This window comes from Ostrinia nubilalis, chromosome 19 (genome assembly GCF_963855985.1).
Source record: "Ostrinia nubilalis chromosome 19, ilOstNubi1.1, whole genome shotgun sequence".
Lineage (NCBI taxonomy): Eukaryota > Metazoa > Arthropoda > Insecta > Lepidoptera > Crambidae > Ostrinia > Ostrinia nubilalis.
This window is the reverse complement of record NC_087106.1, coordinates 561,362-586,748: the sequence shown is the minus strand read 5'-3', so window position 1 is coordinate 586,748 and position 25,387 is coordinate 561,362. Positions and strand designations below refer to the sequence as shown.

General features: G+C 38.0%; 1 protein-coding gene across 1 annotated transcript; it reads right to left on the bottom strand.

Moving 5' to 3' along the window:
• Nucleotides 1–91: 91 nt before the first annotated feature.
• On the bottom strand, nt 92–24,991 carry LOC135081012 (NEDD8 ultimate buster 1-like). Its single transcript, XM_063975733.1, has 8 exons — nt 24,765–24,991; nt 24,176–24,435; nt 5,322–5,422; nt 4,929–5,053; nt 4,248–4,405; nt 2,862–2,987; nt 2,154–2,349; nt 92–344 (listed from the first exon to the last, which is right to left on the bottom strand). Exons 1-8 carry the CDS (start codon nt 24,891–24,893, stop codon nt 177–179), a joined length of 1,263 nt encoding a protein of 420 aa, XP_063831803.1. The 5' UTR covers nt 24,894–24,991; the 3' UTR covers nt 92–176.
• Nucleotides 24,992–25,387: the final 396 nt, after the last annotated feature.

Sequence of the window (25,387 nt, the reverse complement as noted above, 5' to 3'; positions counted from 1 at the left end):
GCGTCGGCGCTGGGGAGGAGCCTAGCCTCGCTCACCGGTCGCGGCGGTGCTGCTCGCGCTCCAGCTCCCGCTGCGCGCGGCGCTCGGCCAGGTAGTGGTGCGCACGGTCCAGCTGCCGGCCGCCTGCCCGCAGTCCAGCCCAGCTGCGTCGGCGCTGGGGAGGAGCCTAGCCTCGCTCACCGGTCGCGGCGGTGCTGCTCGCGCTCCAGCTCCCGCTGCGCGCGGCGCTCGGCCAGGTAGTGGTGCGCACGGTCCAGCTGGCCGGCCGCGGCGCGCAGTCCCGCACGCGCCTGTCCGCAAGTCCAGCCCAGCTCCGTCAGCGCCGTCACTGCGTTTTCGTCCACCTGAGGAACGAACATTTTCTAACGTAGATGTTCGTAGAAGAGGTCACTCGCTGGCCATGTGGTGGACTATCGTTTCAAGGGATTTGAATTGAACTCTCTGAGATCAACGGCCAGGCAACCCAAAGCAGACTATTTGGCGCCTTTGACGAGGAAAGCCAACCCCAAATAATGGCAAAAGCACAAAACAAGATATTTATCTAACATTCGAAGACGCATGCGTTAGCTGACGTCATTATGATGCTGAGCTTGCGCCACAAAAAAGGCCGTGCAGTATTAACCTCTCAGCCCCTAAGCGGTAGCCGGCTGCCGCGTAACAATGAGGGCTATCGTTTTTATACTTAACAGTTGGAACCCGTGGCGATTGACAGGACCTTTCTCTACACGGATGCCCCCCTCAAATTCAGCTCTTATGAGTAAAAGTATATTATGTATGGCACCTAGAATTTACAATAACATCCCCTTAACAATAAAAAAATTAGAATTGTATGAATTTAAAATGAAGGTTAAAAATTTATTAATTGAAAAATGTTATTATAATCTGACGGACTTCCTAAGTGACAAATTTTGATTTACTTCTTAATATTATTTTTTTTCCATTTAATCTGATTATGCAACATTGACTTTAACTTTAATTTGATTTGATTATGCAGTATTATTGTAATTGATATTTTATTTTTAATTTAATTTGTACACCGCAAAGGTACGACATGTTGATACCATTTTAAATGCTGACTTAACACCTTATGTACACATGTTTGAACAAATAAATGTATCTTTATCTTTATCTTTATCTTTACAGTGGCGCCATCTTGATGAGTGCAAATGCGATAGTCCTCCTACCACTTTAGCACTCACCAGTTGGTGCCACTGTCTTCGCTACTAGCAAGTGACAGGACCTTACTCTACAGTGGCGCAAACTGGTGAGCGCTAAAACGATAGCCCTCATTGATTATCTATTGTGTCTAAATTCGCGGAGCTTGAAGGATTAAAAATAGTGGTGCGCGAAGCGATGATGCATTTTCGATATAAATATCGATTTTAGGTTGTAGGAAATATTAAAAACGTAATAAGATAGCGCTACTATCTCAATTATGTAGTGTAAAAACTAGAGATGAAACGGATAGTTGTTTGGCCGGATACCGGATATATCCGGCGGCCGGATAGTTGGCCCATTGTCTCGTTGCATGTCGTGACGAGTTTAGCGCCGCACAGGTGCTTTAAACGCGATCAGTGGGTTTAGTAGGCTAGACAAGTCACACTTTTCGAAAATGGAATCCGTCCGAACAGAATGTCAGGTTTTGCCACTTGTCTAGGGTGCCCCCTATCAATTCGGGCGATATCGGTTGCCATCGTGAGTGTGTGATTGAAAAGCTAAATTCAAATTAATTTACTTGCTGCGTAATCTGACTGAACTGCATCATGTCATCAGACCATCAGTGAAAAAAAGATCGCCTATTTTATATGGCAATATTTCAACATTAACAGATATTTACTATTTATGTATAGGTACTATTATGTACTCGTATGTCATTAGAGTGAATAGCCCAGAAAAAGAAATTAGTTTTTTGAAAGGCCTTAATATGGCTTTTTTTTAACATTTTGGACTTTAAATAAAAGCCGTCTTTATTATAAGCCATTTTATTGATATTTACCTAAAAGATTAATGTATTTCATTTTATTATAGGAAATTGTAGTAGTTTTTTTGAATATCCGGTATCCGGCCGGATAGTGAGTTACTATCCGGTATCCGGCCGGATAGTACCGGATAGTTACCGGAAATCCGTTTCATCTCTAGTAAAAACAGCTTACCCGCAAGAAGTTCAGCTCGTTCTCAGCCTTCTCCAGTAGAGCCTTGGCTTCAGCCCGCTTGTTCTGGTGGTAGGCCACGATGCCTTGCAGCAGGTACAGCCGCATGATCAGCACTCGCTCGTTGGCTGCGGTGCCTTTCAAGGCGATGAGCCGCTGGTGATCTTCGCCGTAGCTATTCTTGAATGATTCTTCAGCCCTAGAAATATTTTTTAAGGATTATTAGCAATTTGCACAAATTACTAGCATTAGCAGGCCTGTTCATCTCCGCGAGTTTACATCGCGTATTCTTGTGTATGATGGAAAAAAATAAAGGAAATGGTGTACTACTGTGCAGTATTTAACTGCCTAAATAATAATAAAAACAGAATGTACTTTTTTTAAGTTGCCTCAAGACACTCAGAGGTAAATAAGTAGTTAATATTATTCATAATAATTCATGCTAAATCATGTATTTCCTCCGCCATTTTCTGCAGTTTGGCACTTCACGTCACATCATTTTACCGAAGTCAGCCCTATGGCTTCGGCGCAGTATCTATCACTGACGTTTGTCAACAAAATGGTGCTCGACTCTTGAGACAAGCTAAATTACACCATATTGGTAATGACATTGAGCATACATTTTTTTAAATACTTTCGCGAAGAAAATCTTCTGTACGTAGTACTTATTATTATTCAGTGGTTATGCGCTATGCCTGTAATAATGTGTACCTGGCGAGGCGGGCGGCGGCGTCGTTGGCGGAGGAGAGGTTCTGCAGGCACAGGTAGCACCAGGCGATGTCCAGCTGCAGCACCGCCCAGTTGTCCACCGACTTCAGGATCGACGAGCTGCACTCGCTGTGCGGACAAGTCTCTGGTTAATATCCTATTAGCGTCGATTTGACAAACGAAACACATTGATAGCGCATCGACCTTCGTAAAAAATCATTTGTACAAGAGCTATAAATGTTGGTTGACGGTCAGATACGTAATAAATAAGGCATTGTCGTTTCTAGTAATTCGTTACTAGGCTGATTGATGAGCGAATGGGCAAGTGCGAATATTTCTTTTACTGATACTTATAGCTATCTACAGGTATTTTAAGTTTCCTGGTCGTTGTCGTCTCACCAGCGCCTGCGTAGCATTAACGCTTCGCAACAACTTTCTTTAAACTAAATCATGCGGCGCCAGCGCTGCGTAGATCCGGCGTTTGGCAGCCGCTCAGCTACACGGGGTTACTCCGAAATACGATATCTGAAGTTTCGAATGTTTCCCTCTCACGCAAAGCAAGATGACATCGACCAGCATGAGCGACGATGACAGTAACCCGAAACTGTCTCGGCGTAGCCCTGCAACATTGGCATTGACGGCACGGCGACGGTGAGCCAGCGCCGTGTCGATATTGTGCGAGCGCCGGCAAGATGACGACGCTCGAGCCTTGTATTCACTTGAGCGGATCGGTTTAATGAGTCGCTTATTTGCTTGAGTATGCTCAAGTAGATACAGTGAAACTTGGTTAAGTGGGACCTGGATAAGTGAGAAACCTCCATAACTGGAACTCATGCTGAGGTCCCAACACTTTGGCACTGAATTACCTCTGTTAGTGGGACAAGGTAAGCCTCTACATCTGGGATTTGTTCTTTCGATTTATCATCATAGTTACCTCTATAACTGAGACAGCGAGTAAATTTTATATGCATAAAATTCTGTAACTGAGATAACATTGTTTGTTTACTCATTCTTATTCTACCCACAAATTCCACACGTAATTCCAAGTACGTAGGTACAAATTTTGAGCTTCAATTACCTTCAGTTTTAGTTTCGCTTTACTATCATACAGATGTTTATTTGAAAAATGCCAAAACGAAAGCTACAATCGTTATCATTACGTGAAAAACTGAAGTTAATATCCGTTTAACCGTCCGTGTATAACTGAAATAACCTGTATTCTCACCTCTATTAATGGAACCCTCTGTAAATGAGACAGATATTTATTTATACCTGTATATCTGAGACACTGGGTAAGTGGAATACCTCTATAAGTGAAACGACATTGCAGGTCACTTGATGTCTCACTTAACCAGGTTTCACTGTATAAGGCTTAATACTGTAACTCACTTGAGCTGTGCGTCAGCTGCGAGTAGCAGCACGAGCGCGAGCGAGTAGTCCCGCTGGCGCGCGGCGGCGCGGCCTCGCTCGTGCAGCGCCAAGCCCACCATCAGCGAGCGCCGCTCAGCCGCTGGCAGGTGCACCGTCTTGCCGGATTGGTCCTCCAACTGCACAGCCACAGCCACATACAAGCAAAGTGAACTTTTGGAAGAAGGAAGAGAACAAGTGTTACGTCCCTAAATAAAAGCAAACTTCGCAAACAACATTCAACATGTCAACTTCATATAAAATGCCTTAGACACTTCCGTGAGTTAACTCCGCACAGCGCCATCTATTGGTAGGATAGGGAACTTTTACTCGAATACTTTCCAATGAGTGTTTTCGCGAATGAAATATCCGCTAGATGGTGGGACGTGGATGTGAGGTCACACTGCTGCGTGATTGGTGGATTTTGACATATCTGTCAATATCATGTCAAAAATAACCAATCATGCAGCAGTTGGACCTCACGTCTACGTATTGCCATTTGGCGGATTTTTCATTCGCGAAAACCCTCATTGGTTTAGTTGCTTTGAAATCAATAAATAGTCGAAAAGTTGGATAAAAAATGTTGTAACTTCAAATTGCTAGACCAAAAAGCATTTTTGTATGAAAAAAATGTATGTTCATTATTTATAAAAGGATCCTCACCTTTATGTATTCATCATCATCATCAGCCAGATCGTCAACATACTCGGTCAGCAAAGTAGCATCATCCCTTGTTGCTTTCATTTCCATGTACATGGTGTCTTCTTTCTTCACCACTTCAGGTGCCTCTGAAGATGGAAACACTTTATTAGTATTTTGTTTACTATCCTGAAGCAGTGGTAGAGTAATCTTAGAAAGTTATATTGAGATGGAAAAGATTTTAATAAGTAAAATTAAAGAGTTAAAATTATGTAATGATTTAAAAATATAGTGGAGAAATATTTTGATTTGAAACATTCGCATTGCATGTTGTAAAAAGGTGTACTAATTAAGGTGATCGAAAAATCCTTTTAAACAAAATATAAATATTATAAAAATAAGCTAAAAGTGTAGTACCAGCCATAATAAGAGCCATTATCTGGGCCCCATTCTTCACACCCTGCTGCTCTAGATTGGGCACTGGCTTTATTACTTTGCCATTAAATATTAGCTTTACTCTGCAAGCAAAACAATTATACATACACTATAATATAAAAAAACAAACATGAAATAAATATGGCTATAGGTGGTGCAATAATTTGCTAAACAAGCCTAAAATTTTTTTTTTTTTTTTTAAATCTTTGGACAATTTCACACAGCGCCAGCTAGCCCCAAAGTAAGCAACTTAATGCTTGTGTTATGGGTGCTAGCTTAACGGATATACTACTTATATACTTTTTTTTTAAATACATTAATATTATACATAGTCACACCCAGACCCGTCACAGAAATTAAAATTCATCATTTCAATTTCTGCCCGGCCGGGAATCGAACCCGGGACCTCTCGGCATAGTAGTGCGTTCTGAACCACTACACCAAACGGCCGACTTTATATTCTAAAACAAATAAAATAGAGTTGGAACTTGAAATCATTTTTTAGCGGCCGAGTGTACCGCTAATTTATTTGTATAGAAGGAGTGCGAGGAAGAAATAACAACGCAAAGTTACGAGTGATAGTCGCGTCAGCCGGTAGGTATAGTGAGCGAGCGAGCGGCGTGCGCTCCGCGTCGTGCATAGGTTCGGACTAGTTTGAGGTGCGGCGGCGCACGCTCGGCCACGATCGCCGAACGCTCGGCTCGAACAACAGGCGGGCGCGGTGACGTAGTAAGCGGCACTCGCAGGCGGCGAGTACACTGTGCCGCGCCGCGATAGCTACTTCGCGCGATAGATGCGCGAAGCTATAATTCGACTTGTTGGCTACTACGCGTGTGTAAATATTTGTAGGATATGAAATGTTATTTATGTATGTGTATTTAAATGTAAATAATAAATGTAAATGTGTTAATGTGTAAATATGTTTTGTATGTAAATATTAATTACTTATATTTAATTTTATTATTTAAGGTTTTAGTTTAAGTTAATTATTTATTGTTGTTGACATTTACATAAATATAATGAGTAGCCTACATCATACCCCCCCAGAGACCGTCACTACGGGCGATAATAATCAGGGAACCTAACTTTTCGGCCAGAACGTGTGGTTCTAGTTACTGGCGGATTGTTAGTATTGGTGTTATGGGCAATGATATCTTGAGCAAGAGATGTCGGCTCATTTAAATTATTTTCGGGTGACAGTATATAGGCTGGTTTGAGTCTTTCTATGGTTACTGTCATCGTTTTACCTTTGACATCTAATTTAAATGTTTTATGACCTCTGTCCAAAACTTTATATGGGCCTGTGTATGCGGGCTGTAAAGTGCCTCTAACAGTGTCGTCGCGTAAAAATACATGGCTACAGGTGGTTAAATCCTTAAACACGAATATTTTATCAGAACTGTGACGTGAGGCTGGACAAGGTTTAAGTTTTTGAGCAAACGATTTGAGTCTTGCGATAAAGTCGGTCATATCGGTCGTACCATCTGTGTAGGTGTTAAAAAAGTCTCCGGGAAGTCTTAGGGGTTCACCATATAATAGTTCAGCTGGTGAACTTTGAAGATCTTCCTTAAGTGTGCTACGTATACCTAGTACGTATACTTAGCGTGACAAACTATGGCTGCTTTCAACTGGCGATGAAAACGTTCAACAAGACCGTTACAGGCTGGATGATACGCTGTAGTTCTGCGGTGCTGGAATCCAACTTTTTGGGACAGATAAGTAAATAGTGCGGATTCAAACTGTCTGCCACGATCTGTGACAATGATGGTAGGGCAACCGAAGCGTGCGATCCAGACTTCAATGAACGCTTTTGCTACTGTTTCAGCCGAAATGTCAGTTATTGGTATCGCCTCAGGCCATCGCGAAAAACGATCGACTGCTGTGAGGCAATATCGGTAACCGTTAGATATAGAAAATGGACCGATCAAATCTATGTGCACATGTTTGAACCTACCACGTGGCAGTTCAAATGTACCTACGGGTGTGGAAACATGTCGGTTCACTTTAGCACGTTGGCAGTTCAGACAAGCTCGTGCCCACTCCCTACAGTCTTTACGTATACCGGGCCAAACGTATCTTTGAGCTACGAGCTTGGCGGTGGCGTTACAACCGGGGTGGCTAAACGAGTGTAGACAATCGAACACTTGACGACGCATAATTTTTGGTATGAATGGCCTGGGAGTCGATGTACTGACGTCACAGAACAGTTTGTATCGACTTCCTGGGATTTTCATTTTCTCCAAACGGAGTGATGTGCCGTCTGTAATTATAGTTTTGAGCTCGTTGTCGGCGTCTTGAGCCTTGGCGAGAGAATCATGATCTACAGGACTTTCGATCTCCTCAATACGCGAAAGTGTGTCCGCGACAACGTTGTCTTTGCCGGAAATGTGCTGGATATCCGTCGAAAATTGCGAGATAAAATCTAAGTGACGATACTGTCGCGGTGAGCAGCTAGACTTTCTTGTATGAAAGGCAAAGCTGAGTGGCTTGTGATCAGTGTAGATCGTGAATTCTCTCGCTTCCAGCATATGGCGGAAATGTTTAATTGCCTGGTAAATGGCAAGGAGTTCGCGGTCGTATGGAGAGTATTTACGTTGCGCGGGACTCAACTTGCATGAATAAAATGCTAATGGCTGCCACACGCCTTCAATGGACAACACGCATAAGTTGTAATATTAAGTTAAATTATGACTTAATTTAAAGCTTAGATCACACACATTACACTAGTTTTTATTTCACCTCAATCCATCCAGCATTACCGAAGATAGAGCCTCGAGAAGTTTACGGACTTTTTAAAATTTTCAAAAATTTCCAATATTCGCGCGTGACGTCACAACATGATTTTGCAGCCCCCGCACGTTAACCCATTTACCACTTTTTGTCTTTTTCCAACTAAAATAAAATTTTACCTAACTGACAACTGTTGTTAGTTGTCATCGTTCAATCACATTTCAAACTAGGCGCTAAAAAAGTAACCATTATTATGCCACCTATTGCCAATTTTGTGCACTATGAAGCCATTTTAACATTTATGCACTTAAATATAAATTTTCTGGAAAAATAACCAAGTTTGTGTCTCTGTGCTCAATAACGAGTAAATAGTCCAGTTATTTGTTAATTTTACTTGGAAAGTTTTCCGGAATTTTTGAAAATTGGTGAATAAATAGATTTCGCTATGTTCTTTCCGAATTTTGTGACCTCGTTTATAGCCGCGCGCGCGCCCGCCTTATTGAAAAAAATCCGCCTTATTTTTAAGGCCTTTTGGTTTTTGACAACTACTTTTTTCATTTTATAATTTTTGGGACATAGACAAGCTATAAGAAGCTTTGATAAATTTCATGTAATGTAAGTTAAATAGGTTTAGAGTTGTGAAACAGTCAAATTAATGTACCTGCTAAATTGCGAGTTCTCTTTTCTTTGATCATGGCAGGACACGCTGCCGGGTGTCCTAAATATGCTGAAGTATAAAAAAATTCGCGTTGCTGAAGTATACATTTTTTTTGTCTTGTTTGTTTCTACATTTCATAATTGTATCCTACTAATATTATAAATGCGAAAGTTTGGATGTCTGGAAGTTTAAAATAAAGTAAAGTAATGTTTATTTCTCACCAACATAACAGATAATATTATGATAACAAACAATCAGGAAAAACAAAAAGTAAGAATGTTGGTGGGTTGATACCTGAACTAGGAAGATTCCTGTGTCTCAGGTTTGTTACTCTTTCACGCAAAAAGTACTCAACGGATTTTGTTGAAACTGTACAATATTATTGTTTTGTTTGTAACCCAGATTAACATATAGGCTATAATTTATGCCGATCTGTGACACTAAATTTCACGCGGGTGAAGCCGCAGGCAAAAGCTAGTCGTGAAATAAATAGGAAAGTTTAAGGTTCTGAAACGTAGTCGCTTACTATGGGCCTCATAAGAAGGCTCAAGGTCACCCAAAGGGTAATGGAGCGGGCTATGCTCGGGGTTTCCCTGCGTGATCGAATCAGAAATGAGGAGATCCGCAGGAGAACCAAAGTGACCGACATAGCACGCAGAATTGCTAAAATCAAGTGGCAGTGGGCGGGACACATAGCTCGTAGAGACGATGGACATTGGGGCAGAAAATTTCTTGAGTGGCGACCACGGGCTGGAAGACGTAGCGTGGGCAGGCCTCCTACTAGGTGGACCGACGATCTGGTAAAGGTCGCGGGAAGAACCTGAATGCGGGCAGCGCAGGACTGTTCATTATGAAAAACTATGAAAAACCCAAAGACCTCTCGCCTTTGTCTAGCAGTGAACGTCATTTGGCTGTAACGACGAAATAGGAAAGAATGTAGGTAACTATCAAAAATCTTCTCTAAGGCAGCATTTTTCCAATTTCGCAACGAGCGCGGCAATCACACTTAACTAATAGACTAACAGAGAGCATAGCGAAATCTATTTTAATCACCAATTTTCAAAACTCCCGGAACACTTTCCAGGTAACCACGTTAATTTGTACCAAACGACTAGACTATAATTAAATTGATATAAAAATTTGGGTACATCTTCTCAAAAACAAATGAACTGGTGCTAAAAGGGTTAAGTGACGTTTTGACATTTGTAGAGGGCCTTGTAGAAGGGGAGGCTATGGTGCTGAATGTGGATTAACTCGAGTGTCATATTAACTTATTAGACTGCTAAGATTGATGATAAAAAGAAAAATATTTTATTCAATGTACATAGTCTGGTCATAAGTTCTGTCATATGATAATAACTTTTGAATTTTGAATGAAGGTTTCAAAAACATTTTTTACTGAATTAGAATTAAAAAGAAAAAATGTGCGATAGTTCGAATTTTATTGTATGTGTAGTGGACGCATAAAGAAGTCCGAACTGCAGTTGTCACGTTGCATTGCTACGCGCCAAAGCAGATTTTCGTTGTACTGAAAAAGTTTAGTTTATCTTTTCATTAAATGATGTGTACCAAAATCTCATGGCAAACAAAAATATTGAAAAAGTGTGTCTTTCATATGGCAAATGTCTATGGCTTTATTGTCACCTGTCAAAGTAAATCAAGTGAACTCTCAGTCGCTGCAGAAATTTTGTAATCTCTTCATGCCTATTTGTTATTTTTGTGAAAAAGTCGAAAAAGCTCAAGCAAGTCATATTGTTTTCAATGTGTATTGTAAAATAAGGCATAATTCAAAGTCAAAAGGTTTTGATTTTAAAGCGCGTCGTTGAGTTGACAGTAAGTTGGAGTGAAATTGGATACATTTAGTTTATTACCTAACTGCGTCAGAAGGAGGGTGTTTTTTAAATATTATTCTTATAATAGCTGCTTTATCGGGGGTTTCAGGTGTACCTCACAAATTGGTGCAGAGGAATGGTGAAAATGTTATGACCATGTAAATAAAATTGAAAAAGATTTCATCAAGTAAGATGTAAGATAGAATAATTGAAATGGTGGAAGAGCAATTTATAATAAATACCTCTTTATCTTGATCATCTATTGAAGAAAAGTGGAATCCTTGGAATCGTTTTCTAGTTCTGAATGAAGTGATTAGTTATAAGTATGATACATAATAAAATTAGTTACATAAAGTAATATACGATTTACTTATTTTTCAAGACATTTTCCTATTATTATTACTGACGGGATTGCTACCATGTACCTTAGTTTTGAGTTTCCAACATTTCGGCACTGTTGCAAGCGCCATGGTCACGGAGTAACTGAAGAAATTAAAACCAGACATCGTTCAGATGTGCGTTCAAAAGACCTGAGATTTTAAAAAATCCCACGTTTTGTTTAAACAGTAAGCGAAAAAAAAGTGACTTGAAAATGGAATGCAAAATGATAAGGTATGGTAAATAGAATAGAATAGAATAGAATAGAATAGAATAGAAAACTTTTTATTTGCAAGAAAGGTATACAAGCAGGTAAGACATAGATTAAAACAGAGAGAAATAAACAAGTGGACAATTAACTGCTTGTGCCCCTCTGACAAAAAGGCACCCGCTCAGCGTACATCAAGACCGCCAGGGCTTGTCTTGAAACTGATTTTCAGCGGGGGCCCTCTGTTGTCACGGCGTACCCCTGCTGACGGAGATGCAAGAGGAGAAAGGAGTCCACAAGTCCGGCAGCAGGGAGAACGCAGCAGGGGGGCGCAAAAGAAAAAGAGAAAACAAACAAAAAGAAAGAAACAAGAAAGCACCATAAAAATTAATTAATAAAAATAAATTCATTTCACATTAATTATAAATTACAATAATAATAAATTAAAATTATAATAAATTACAATAAATTTAGATTTTAATTATTAATTACATAATTAAAACACATTAAAAAAAAAAAATAATAGATTAAAAATACAAATAAATTATCAAAAAACACCATTATTTACTTATCTATTGCCATTGATATGTGGCCATAACCATAAGGCCTCAAGTTATTTAAAATCAATGGTAGAAAAGTGATTGAGGAAAGAAAAAAAAAAAAGAGATTAAAAAAAAGAAAGAACTGTCACTTACTGTCAACGACCGACATGTGCACGAGATGTGAGAATAATTGCCACGTAAATTGATGAAATGTGGTACATTTAAAGTAAATGATAAGTCTTTATCAATGAAGAAGCAGAAGTTCAATTTCATGTGTCCTCCATCTAGGCTAGTTTCCATCGTCACTCAAAGTTTGGCTGCGGTCTCAAATTTGGGCTTAATTGAGGTATTTTTTGGGTGAGAGGCATAAGAACTAATGCCGTTTTATATCAGAAATTCATACTTAAAGGTAATCAACCAGGTACAAAGTATTTCCTTGTATGTTAGTCTGCCACTCTTTAGTAAGTCCCGAAATCCCCGCTTCGGCTCCCCTACTAACCATTCTAACCATTGTACACAGATAATATCTTACATGCAGCTTTTCATGTTACTACGTCACATTTTCAAAATCCGCGCGGAAAATCGCTCCTAGCGGAAGAGCGCACTTTGAGCTTGAATATTTCAGTCATTTTTAAAGATATCAAAAAAGTAAAAATACAGTATTCATTCTAATTTTTTGTAGTTTTTTTTGGCATCTTCAACAAAAATTGTGCGCCATGTCCATTCGCTGCTGAAGAACAGCGCCTACTGCCACATCTGACGCATCTGCGGTAACGGCTAACTTAGCATGACAGGTAGGGTAAGCTAAAAGTGTTGCATTGCTGAGACTGTCTTTGCAATCGTGAAAGGCTTTTAGCGCTTCTCCTGTCAGCTCGATAGGATGGTTGCCTTTTACTGAGCCAGTTAAGAGAGCATTAAGAGGTGCCTGGATTTCTGCTGCACGGGGAATAAACCTCCTGTAAAAATTAATCATGCCGAGGAACCTCCTAAGCTGTTTAACCGTAACTGGCTTAGGGAAATCTTTGATAGGCTGAACCTTCGTGTCGAGTGGTTTAATGCCGTCTGCCGATATCCTGTACCCTAAAAACGTCACCTCTGAGGCGCCAAAGACGCACTTTGACGTATTTATTAAAATACCATATTCGGAAATTTTTTTAAAAAGTTGTCTGAGGTGGTTTTGGTGGGACAAGGGGTCAGGGGATGAAATTAAAAAATCATCTAAATACGGGTAAACGAAGTCCATGCCGCGTGTCAGCTCATCTACGAAACGCTGAAAAGTTTGACCTGCGTTGCGCAAGCCAAAGGTCATATAAGGGAATTCGTAGAGGCCGAAAGGTGTTGTGATCGCCGTTTTAGGAATGTCGTCCTTATTGATAGGTATCTGGTTATAGGCTTTGACAAGATCTATGGTTGAAAAGATTTTGCAACCTGAAAGATTGTGTGTAAAGTCGTGAATGTGCCTTACCGGATCATCATCATCATCATCAACAGCCCTTTACAGTCCACTGCTGGACTATGAGCCTCCTCCACTATAGTGGAGGGTTTTGCCATAATCTCCACGCTTGGCAGGCGGGTTGGAGATCGCAGTTTAAAAGATTGATGTTTTTTAGAGAGCGCTGCTGCCCATTCTCTGTTTGATGTGTAGTCCCTAAGTCGCCTCTTACGACACCCATCAGGGATCGTACGCGCGTTCAATCGACGGTAATCACCGCAGGGACGCCAGCCGTCTTTTTTGGGAGCCAAATGTAGTGGAGCTGACCAAGGGCTGTCAGATGGTCTAGCTGTGCCCTCTTGTAACATGATGTCGAACTCCTGTTTGGCTATTTTTAATTTATCAGGGGCTAAACGACGAGGTGTACTAGCCACAGGTGGGCCAGGAGTTGTGCGTATGTGGTGGACTGTATGATGTTTAGTGTAGCGTGGTGAGCCAGCAGGTCGAATTAAGTCTGGAAATTCCCTAAGGATTTCGTGATAGGTGGAATCACCTGTCAAAATTTTAACAGACGAAATGTCGCTATGTCTATCGGCTGCTACGGCTGAAGTGTTTAATGACGTAACATTATCAATCAGTCTTTTGTTTCTAATATCTACTACAAGATTGTAATATGCTAAAAAGTCTACGCCGATAATAGCTTTGTTTACGTCAGCTATAACAAAACGCCACACAAAGTCCCGACGCAAGCCTAAATCTAGCCGAAGGCTTGCATAACCATACGTATGTATCACTGTTCCATTGGCCGAACTTAGTTCGTAATCAGTTTTAGTTCGTCGTTCCTTAAATGCCGTACGGGGAAACACGCACAAATCACTTCCAGTGTCAATCAGGAATTGGGTTTTGGTGTTCCGATCGGTGACAAATAGGCGACCGTGGCTGTTAGGGTAATCGTCCGTCGCCATTACCGACCACCCTGTCCGTTTTCCGCTTGGAAGTTGCAAGGCTTGACACATGAATGAGCCTTGCTGCCAAACTTCGAGTGGTACCAGCATACTGGATACTTGCGGTAACTGGCCTGGGATCTGCTACGGCTGCGGTTACCTTTGCCGTCTCTGGTCCTGGCATTTGATCTGGATCTGCTGGAATGCGTAGTAAGTGCGTGAACCTGCTGTGTCAGCCTCTCAATCTGCTTCGCCATCATGTCAAACTTGTCGTCAGTGGTTTGACGGTGTGATGACGGTCCTGCTGAGGTTGATGCTACGCACGGGGATGCTGGCACGATATCCTGGATACGATCCGCGAGATCAGCTACGCTTTCCAGGGATGAAGTGGTCTGCGATGCGATGATGGTCTGCATGCTGCTAGGTAGTCTGCTGGTCCAGATGGTGCGGATGAAGTCTTCGGGCACATTTGGGCCCGCCAAGTGTTGTAAGTGCCGCAGAAATTGGGAAGGCTTTCTATCGCCTAGCTGTTCGTGGTCCAACAGCTGTTTCACCTTACGCTCCTTTGATGCTGATAGGCGTTTTATCAGTTCGCTCTTCAATTTGTTGTATTTGTCAGTTTGTGGAGGCGACTCGATGACATCTTCAACTTCTATGGCATATTGATGGTCAAGCATGCCAATAGCGTGATAAAACTTTGTCGTGTCGCTCGTGATATTAGACAAAATGAACTGACCTTCCAGCATCGAGAACCATAGCGATGGCTTGTCCGGATAGAATGGAATGTTCCTTACACCAACGCGATGAACATCACTTGTATCGCTTTGACTGGAATGCTGCCCTTTCGACGCGCCGCCATTACGTTCTTCCATCGTTGTTTGTGTTAATACGGGGTCACCAGTTTAGCGGCCGAGTGTACCGCTAATTTATTTTGTTAAATTCGTACACATACTCACTCACAAATTGGATATTAAATACAAATAGTCTGAAACCAACTTATTCACCAATGCCATAATTTGCCAATTCAAGCCATCAATCATAGGTACACAACACACTGATATTTTAGAAGGCTCTCGGGTCATGGCGTTTAGCTCGCGGCCAACGTTCGAATGCCACAAGGAATATCTTTTTGTTATCCCGTACGACTCCCCGCGTTCCTCAGGTGTAATTTGATAGCCAAATCAGCGTTAATCCTTTCGTTGCTAACATCGTTGCTAACAGACGGCCGTCCTGATGCCGGAATGTCCCCATTCCGCTTCGGCCATTCGAACGTTATGATGTATGTCCCCATACATGTATGCTATCTATGTCGTTTAATTACTTGAGAATCAATTATCATCTGCAACACCTTAATCAACAGTTGAATCAATCGTCCAGCTGAAATTCGATTCGCATTTGACAACACCAGTGTAGTGTCAACACCTTCCTTGTGAATAGTTTCACCCGAGGACCTTAAATTAAACATTCTATTTTACTCTTCCGTCTTCGTTACATTTTCTTTTTCTCTGTTATTGCAATCATTCTGTCTGAGCGATATTCAGTACCATTTTCATAATAATGATTCTGGCGGTCTTCGAGGCCAGTGTCATAAATCAATCTTCTTTCAGTAAGTCCTGAGGTACTTTCTTCTTTAGTTTATGAACGAATACTTGAAAATATATCGTCCACAAATAAACTGTTATGTAGCTCCAGTTTTCATTATGATAAGTTTAGCTTTATTATTTATTTCTTCTTTCACTGTTTTGATACCGAATTTTCGGTAAAGTCTCTCGTGATGTACCACGGTGCTTCTACAATATCTCAATACTCCATCGTATACTGCTGCTTTACCACATTAGTGCATTCACATAAAGATTTACAATTCAGGTAGCATCTTCGACAGTTTCCATTGAAACTTCAACAAAACGTTTGTCTAGATTGGTTTCATTATACACTTATACTATAACAAGACCTTATTTTCCACTGCAGGTTGACCATTTCTTATGACTTTTTGCGTTATTGTTGTCCTATTGCTGGACGTTTGGTAAAAATATGCTTTTTCCACGTTACGTTTCATCCAAGTACATGCCAAGATGTAAATAACTCTTCATCGAAACTAATTTTGTCACGTTCGCTTTGACGTTCGTTATTTCATTTCATCATTTCGTTTCATCATTTCGTTTCATCATTTCGTTTCATCATTTCATTTCATCATTTCATTTCATCATTTCATTTCATCATTTCATTTCATCATTTCATTTCATCATTTCATTTCATCATTTCATTTCATCATTTCATTTCATCATTTCATTTCATCATTTCATTTCATCATTTCATTTCATCATTTCATTTCATCATTTCATTTCATCATTTCATTTCATCATTTCATTTCATCATTTCATTTCATCATTTCATTTCATCATTTCATTTCATCATTTCATTTCATCATTTCATTTCATCATTTCATTTCATCATTTCATTTCATCATTTCATTTCATCATTTCATTTCATCATTTCATTTCATCATTTCATTTCATCATTTCATTTCATCATTTCATTTCATTTCATTTCATTTCATTTCATTTCATTTCATTTCATTTCATTTCATTTCATTTCATTTCATTTCATTTCATTTCATTTCATTACAATTCATTTCCTCATTAACAGGTTTAGGCGGCATAGATACAGTGTAGGTTCCATGACATGACCTTGTGGAACTCCTGCTTTCACTTTATCAATCCCTTTAAGATTCTACTTGTTCAAAAACTGAGTAAGCATCGCTTGTGCATCGGCATTCTTTTCACTCATAATAATATGTATATTCATAATATTTATTTATTCATTATTTGCAAGTCATATTTCATCACATACTGTATCATACTTAATATTAACTCTGTAAGGGTGTAGCAATTTTACAACTTATAATAATTTAGGTACTGAGTGAGCGCAGCTTGTGCTTCGACATCCCTTTCACATTTTTGAGTGAGCACCGCTTACACTTCTGCCCCCTTTTCACTAACAATATACATATTCGTAATAATTCAGGTACTGAGTGACTACCGCTTGTGCTTCGACATCCCTTTCACAATTAAAGTGAGCACCGCTTGCACTTCGGCCTCCTTTTCACTCATAATAATATAAGATTTATAAACATTAGCGTTCCATTTCAATTCAGTAAATCGTATAAAATTGTCACATTGAGACCAGCGTTTCTTTATTTTACTCATAATGTAGTTTTAAAATAATTCAGCTATCTACTGAGTGAGCACCGCTTAAGCTTCATCATCCATTTCACGATTAAGTGAGCACTGCTTGCTCTTCGGCATACTTTTCACTCCTTTGTCTAATAAATAATATTAAATCATTACCTCCATTGGTGCCAGCATTGCTACCAAAATAATATTCTTAATCACCTTTTTTTTTTTTTTTTTCACTTGCTTTCCTTCTAAGTAGTTTGGTCCCGTAACAGTAATATAATAAACATTCTGAAGTAAGGAATTCCACCATTGCTTTAACAGTAACATTATAATTTACATTACATTACATTTTATTCTCAATATAGTCAACCAATATGTAAATGTTCATAAATAGGACCCAGTAATCATCACTTGTACACATGATTAAAATAGTTGCCTGCAAATTTTGTCACGTACATATCCCAAAATGAGTAGTAATTGGATAGTCCACATGTCTAATCTTAACTCTCAATGCGCTTTTCATAATTTAAAGTAGGTATCCATTGGTGACGACTTTTCACATTGTCAAGTCTCTAGTTGACTCACTCTAGTCTCAACTCTCAATGCATTATATCCTAAAGTAGGATCCATTGGTAACAACTGTTTATTTCACATTGTCAAACCTCTAGTTAGACTCACTCTAGTCTCAACTCTCAATGCACTATATTGTAAAGTGAGTATCCATTGGTGATGTGACTATTTCACATTTCAAATCTCTCATTTTAAATTCACTTTAGTCTCAATTCTAGTATTCGCTAGATTCACAATCGGCCTTGTTATTACTGCACTGCTGTCCAGGGTTTGTTTGGAATTATAAATGCTTGATAACTTTAGTGCTGCTCCTTTACTCAAGGAAATAGTGGTGAGTCTGGATGTACTACTCACATCTCGCATACACGGTATGGTGGATTAGATCACTATCATAAGTTTCATTAATGCTTTTCAAGTGTGACAAACTAATGAAGTACCACTTATATTCGTCAATATGTCTACCACTTCATAAGACAAGACATGTTTATTCAAATTCAAATTATTTATTTCTCATTATGGTAGATAAAGATTTTACCACGTGTTAATCGTACCTATGTTTTTTCAAGTGTATCCCATTTATAAAAATTCACTGTTTTCTATAAGTTGGAACACATTATCATGTATCTGTATACATACATCTTGGATTATTTCACTGAGATGGCAGTAAATATACTTTTCTTTGTTGTCACGTCCACTAAATGTATAGTAGTAAATGTATATATTAATAAATACTTTCACCAAACGTACCTATAATATGTAAAACAATAACACAATCACTTTGATTTCATCATTCACCATTATTGTTCAGTTTCATAAAGTCCAGCATTAAAACTCTTCTCATTTAAATGAACTACGACTTGTTGTATCCTTTGCAACTTAATTATTTATGTATGAATTTCGTATACATAATGTTCCGATAATGTTTTATAACAATAACTACACTCGAGCCTGGAGTCGGTCATTTGAAATGTTTGTAAACATCTCAGTGTCCACACTTGTATCGACTTCCATGGACAAATTTTCATATGTGGCCAATTAATTATTATATTATCATCTTCAACTTTTCATTATCTTATGCTGTTAAATTCAGTTACAGTCCGGAATACCGGAAATGTAATGTAACATTTCCGGTGTAACATCATTATCTTCAGATTTTAAAGTGGGAAGCAAATAAGTATGCCTTATAACTCTTGTGAACTGGGTCGATCGTTGCAGAATTCAGTAAGTACTTACTAACTCTTCCACCAATGAACTTGAATCATTATAAAGAAGTTTAGTCCCATGTAAATAGATACATATATGTACTAAAATAATGTCTTCATTTAACACTGGAACAGCCACTTCGAGAATCGCCAAGATAAACGTAAACTTTTACTGTTTGCAATTATCGCTCTATTTTATTAATATTTCATTTATTCTAGTGATCGGGTTTTCAATAAAATTTTGTCCTCCGTCAAAAGCCTGCTTAAGGTATCTTTTGCTTCTCGTATTATATCCATTATCAACAGGCAACTTTTTTTTTTTTCATTTTCTTAACGTTCCATTTATTAACCTTTTACTTTTATTTCCATCCCTGGAATATCATTCTGATTTAACTTAATCACCAAATAAGTACATTACTTATTTTAGACTTTCGTATACCATATATTAAGTGTACCTTGAAATGTGGTTAAATTTATTTCTGTATAATATTATAACATCTATCCATGCGAGGATTTTATATTATCTACTCAATTGAGTACATTGTTTTCACCGTATGACACTCGTAGAAGCTGCTCTCAATTAACAAAATGCTCTAAGATCTGTCTGTCAGGCACATGCCTCCTCGTAGTCCTGTTTTGAATTTACATAGTTGTATTCTCCAATTTACACACCTCTAGTTCTTTCGTCTTCAGTGTTGTAGGTCTCGCATATACGTAACAACAGCTAAATTGAGTCTCATAAATCATTAGTATTGTGTTATCAATTCATTATCAGGCAGGTCCACTAGTACACTGCTCGAAAATGGTAGGTAAACATTAAACTCTACATAAATTACAGAGAATGTGACCATGTAATATGAACTTCAGAACGACGAGTCTGTTTCGATTCCTTGTCTCGCAAATAAGCAGGTTGCTTCTTTTATTTTTATTTTTTTATATATGTATATATATTTATTTTTTTTACATACATCACTATCACATTTCACATATCAATAAACATACATTCTTTTCACATAGTATCACTCGTATATTAGTCTCTTCTCCATAGTGATTCAGGTCTATAGCTTACTTATTTGTTAGTTCATTCATCACTATTCATTCACTATAAAATATAGGGTATTCGACACAATTTGTGTTACTAGAATCAAATAGTTCGATTTGCATCAATTATTATGGGTAATTTGTCTATTTATAAGAATAATCTCTGGCACCCTTGTATTTGTTCTCATAGCATTTCCCTTACTCAATAATTCAGGTATCTATCTACCTACTGAGTGAGCACCGTTTAAGCTTCAGCATCCATTTCACAATTATGTGAGCGCTGCTTGCTATTCGGCCTACCTTTCTTACTCAGTCATCGAATAATAATAATAATTACAACATTAACACACCATAACTTTTCCCAACGGGATAGTTACACTCAAACTAATATAACGTAATTTCAATGATGTATCTATTTTCACTGCTAATTGGTTATACCACCAATCACAATAAACTGTCTCTTGGTAAATCAATTGTAGGTATGCTTTAAAACACTGTTACCCATATGGTACACAATTTATCTAGCTCTAATTTCGCTACATCCGCTTCAACAAGATCAACAAACGTAAACTTAAAACCGCTCTAAATAACTGTTGTAAAAACCAGTAATTTGATTAAAATCATATTCATCGATACTACATGGTATCGCTCACTACACATGGCTGTATAAGCTGCACTGGATGTATTACACATCAGTTATGTATTAAATTACCTTGTTCCGGTTAACAAATCATCATTTAATTCAAATCTTTCAATCAGTATCTGTAAACATTACCTGTAAAATCATTGTTATCATCACAACATCACCGGACTTTCGTGATCTTTACACTTAGGTATCAAACCATTATTAACTCAAGTTCAATTTTTCATAGTGACGTAATAACCAATACGTTACTCATATAATATCACAAACATTCTAGCACAATGGCTACCAAATCTGAAAGCCCAACTGTTAAATCCCACATTGATGGTTGAAAACAAATTACTTACTTATCACTTCATTTACCTCAGATACGATTTTATTTCAAATACATTGCGTGTGGTAACATAAATGTAACGCAGACACATTTAGACAATCACGTAGGTGTCGCTTTTCAACTTGTAAACTTTGACCAATCTTTAACCACTCTGACAGTGTTAATTACGTATCTTCAAAACAACTCCATTCACTGGAGTAATGAACTAATTACCGAATCTTATTTATTTTTCGACGTCAAAATCAAAACACTTATCATTTGTGTTCACATCTCTACGACAATTAGGTAGTCTTAACCTACTTATTATCGATTTGTTAAAATTACCAACTTTCATCGTCCATGTGTTCAGTCAGTCAATGTTATGATTATTTCAGTACATTTGCCATTTGTAAATATAGCAGGTACCATACCTTTCCATGGGCTAAAATACACAAAATATAAATTATTATTACCAGTAACTCTTAAAATATATGTATCTCCATAAATCATGTTTGCACAATCACGACAAATTGTCGAACCAAATTCATCATAATAGTAACAAATCGCAAGTACTTACTTTGAACCTTTAGAACCACACACAATGGTGTTTATTGTTTCGAGGCCTCGCCACGAAATTTTATCTTAATGGTGTTAATATAAACACAGGTTCGCTTCGCTAGCGCAATCCGAGTCAGGATGTGTTTGTTCCAAACAGCATGTCATATTACATTATTTTAATACAAAACAATTACGAACTCTATATGGGTAATTTAAATTTACTTAATTTACATCACCATAATTATTATTTCACAGTAATATATTCCATAATTGACTCACATAACTTCTAATAATCCTTTGTCACTTTCAAATAATTCACATTTATTTTGTTAAGATCTTAATAACCAATGATGGAGTAAAAATAAAATTAATGAACTGTGCCATTATGATATATTTTTATATTAATCATAAACTATCTGCTGAGAACAATGATATTATAGAACTATAGATATGTTACGTTCATAGAAATTACGATTTGAATCCGTGCCGAGCTATTCCAAATTGCACACATTGACAAATGTAACTGATAAGTGAAACAACAGATACGAAATAGCACGCAAATGAAAGAGATAGCTATAGTTTTAACGATTCTGCGCTAACTAATCTATGTCCGCAGCGCACGCATCCTTATCGCTCTAACGTCAAAACAAGATCGCTTTCTCTTTCTTAACTTGAACATGGCGCATGGCGTCTTGATTGTTTGCATAAATAATTGAAAATATAAATACTAAATAATTTTGCATAATCACATGTGGTAAGAGATCCCTTGTATTTTGTTTACTTTAGAGTCATAATTGGTACACTTTCGAAACACACACGATGGCATTTTTTATTTATTTTGGTAAGAACACAGGAACTTACGGTGTGGTATGCACGCGATTGCGCACGACGCAGGCCACACGAAGACTAAACACAAGACGTCCCAATTGGGACGTATTTGAGTATTCACAGCGCGAGCGCTTATAACATATCTGCTTTTGTTTTTATATAATATCATTGGCTGAGAACTTATCTTTTCTCTTAGTAAAATGGTACTTTTACGAATTCAATATATTCACTATAAAATCACTTTTAGCAATTCCAAATTCATACCTTAGTTTCTTGCGAAGATCTAAATTATAAATATCTTCAATACTTGATAAATAAAAGAAATCTTTCTTTGCAAAAATTGCATAATGACATCCTCATACCAAAAATTACTCACTTCGCGTTTTTTTTTTAAATTAAATTAAAATTTTAAATTATCGAAGCAGATCTTCTCAAATAATAACGTAAGTAACAGTATCCAAAATAATATCAGTTTTTTTTTCTCACTGTATTTTCCATTCATTTGTTGTGAACTTTATCGCGCAAAATAAAAGCGCATAAAATAAGGACTTAATGTTATTTTCTGTCAGTCAACTATTGATTGAGCGGCTACTTCCAGAAAACTCACTTGTTGTTTCATGCAACTGCATCAATAATAATAAAAATAATTTACATACCAATGGGCGTCGGACTCACTTCTGATATGTTAAATTCGTACACATACTCACTCACAAATTGGATATTAAATACAAATAGTCTGAAACCAACTTATTCACCAATGCCATAATTTGCCAATTCAAGCCATCAATCATAGGTACACAACACACTGATATTTTAGAAGGCTCTCGGGTCATGGCGTTTAGCTCGCGGCCAACGTTCGAATGCCACAAGGAATATCTTTTTGTTATCCCGTACGACTCCCCGCGTTCCTCAGGTGTAATTTGATAGCCAAATCAGCGTTAATCCTTTCGTTGCTAACATCGTTGCTAACAATTTGTATAGAAGGAGTGCGAGGAAGAAATAACAACGCAAAGTTACGAGTGATAGTCGCGTCAGCCGGTAGGTATAGTGAGCGAGCGAGCGGCGTGCGCTCCGCGTCGTGCATAGGTTCGGACTAGTTTGAGGTGCGGCGGCGCACGCTCGGCCACGATCGCCGAACGCTCGGCTCGAACAACAGGCGGGCGCGGTGACGTAGTAAGCGGCACTCGCAGGCGGCGAGTACACTGTGCCGCGCCGCGATAGCTACTTCGCGCGATAGATGCGCGAAGCTATAATTCGACTTGTTGGCTACTACGCGTGTGTAAATATTTGTAGGATATGAAATGTTATTTATGTATGTGTATTTAAATGTAAATAATAAATGTAAATGTGTTAATGTGTAAATAAGTGTAAATATGTTTTGTATGTAAATATTAATTACTTATATTTAATTTTATTATTTAAGGTTTTAGTTTAAGTTAATTATTTATTGTTGTTAACATTTACATAAATATAATGAGTAGCCTACAATTTCATTGAAATAAATATGGCTATAGGTGGTGCAATAATTTGCTAAACAAGCCTAAAATTATATTCTAAAACAAATAAAATAGAGTTGGAACTTGAAATCATTTAAGAAGCACACTCGTAAATGATTTTGTAGCACTAAGGATTTGCATTTGTAATTGCTAAAAAAATCATTTAAAATACAGACAAATAACATGAGCAAAATATTAATAAACAAGGTGAAATTAAAGTAGTAAATAGGTGAAAGGGAAGAAAGCTTAAAAAGTTAAAAATAACAATATTATTATGTATCTGACCTGCTCTCTGTGACACCGACTTCTTCCGCCACAGTTTTAATCAATTCACTTCCTAGAACGTCCAGTTTCCGTTGGATTTTCAACACTCTAGGCCTCTCTCCAGGCAATGTGGCTTTGACCCTGAACGTAGCACATCCCGTCTCTTTGAACTCAGCATTGGCCTTTGATCGGTCAATTGAGTGCAGTTGAAGCTCGTGCAATGCTTGGAGCACTACATCCACATCCAGGGAAAGTTCAGTGGCATATTTTTTTGCCAAGTCCTGTCAAAACGAAAAGTAAAGACTATTCCCTCTGACCAACTATTTAAATCTAAAATCTTAAAAATAAAGTGGGCAATATTTTATCATTGCGATGTTGATTAATTTAAACAAAAGACGTACACGCTCTGCCAGATTTTGTAGTGTATTCGTTGCTTTTAGGAAAAATAAACTTCATAATTTGGAAAAATGCTTCGTCATTGGGTAAGATCGTAAAATCTTCAAAAATTTATCCAATACATTATTTTTATATAAAGTTATGCCATATTTTTGATTCTACGGCTCATAACACGTGTTAATTATAGGTAAACTAAACAAAGCACGGTAAGCACCTGCAAACTTTGTGATAATTCATTATCGGGCAAGATGTACGGGCTTTCCCACAGCTTGACTTTCTCCTCGTTAAGCTTGGCCCGCAGCTTGATGAGCAAGTCTTCATGCTGAAGGTTCGTCTCTCCCATGGCTCTTTTTTCTTTGAGTCGCGTGAGAAAATGACTAGCAAATTATCAAAATTTCCTTTTCTCAGCCGAACGAAAACACAAACAAACAAAACATGTGTCAAAAATGTAAAGCAAAGACAATAAATATGTCGCTGTAAAAAAGCGCCATCTATATTTTTGTTTAAGAACTATACGGTTTGCTGTATGAGCCCAAAGAAGTGTCTGTATACCTATTTATGTACCAATCCAAGTTACCCAACAAAACCCTATGTTCGATCGATTCGATGGTACTAATACCTTCAAAAATTCTTTCACATTGTTTTCAAATTATTATTATTTTATGACGAATGAACCTTTGAAACTCATAATATTCCAGGTGGACCCTATTGCGTTTTGATTCTTTCAGCCTAGATAATCAAAATTAGTAGTACCTTCGAAATAATGTTTTATTTATAGGATAAAATATTAAGTGATTCTTCTTACATAAATTTAATCAATATGAATTTGAATAATTT

What these genes read in the sequence shown, in the direction of transcription:
- LOC135081012 (XM_063975733.1), bottom strand. Translation starts at nt 24,893, where the DNA reads ATGGGAGAGACGAACCTTCAGCATGAAGACTTGCTCATCAAGCTGCGG. An exon ending in GCAGCTGACGCACAGCTCAA is followed by an intron (nt 2,988 to 4,247) that starts GTGAGTTACAGT and finishes TTGTCCGCACAG; the next exon opens with CGAGTGCAGCTCGTCGATCC. An exon ending in GCCGCCGCCCGCCTCGCCAG is followed by an intron (nt 2,350 to 2,861) that starts GTACACATTATT and finishes AAATATTTCTAG; the next exon opens with GGCTGAAGAATCATTCAAGA.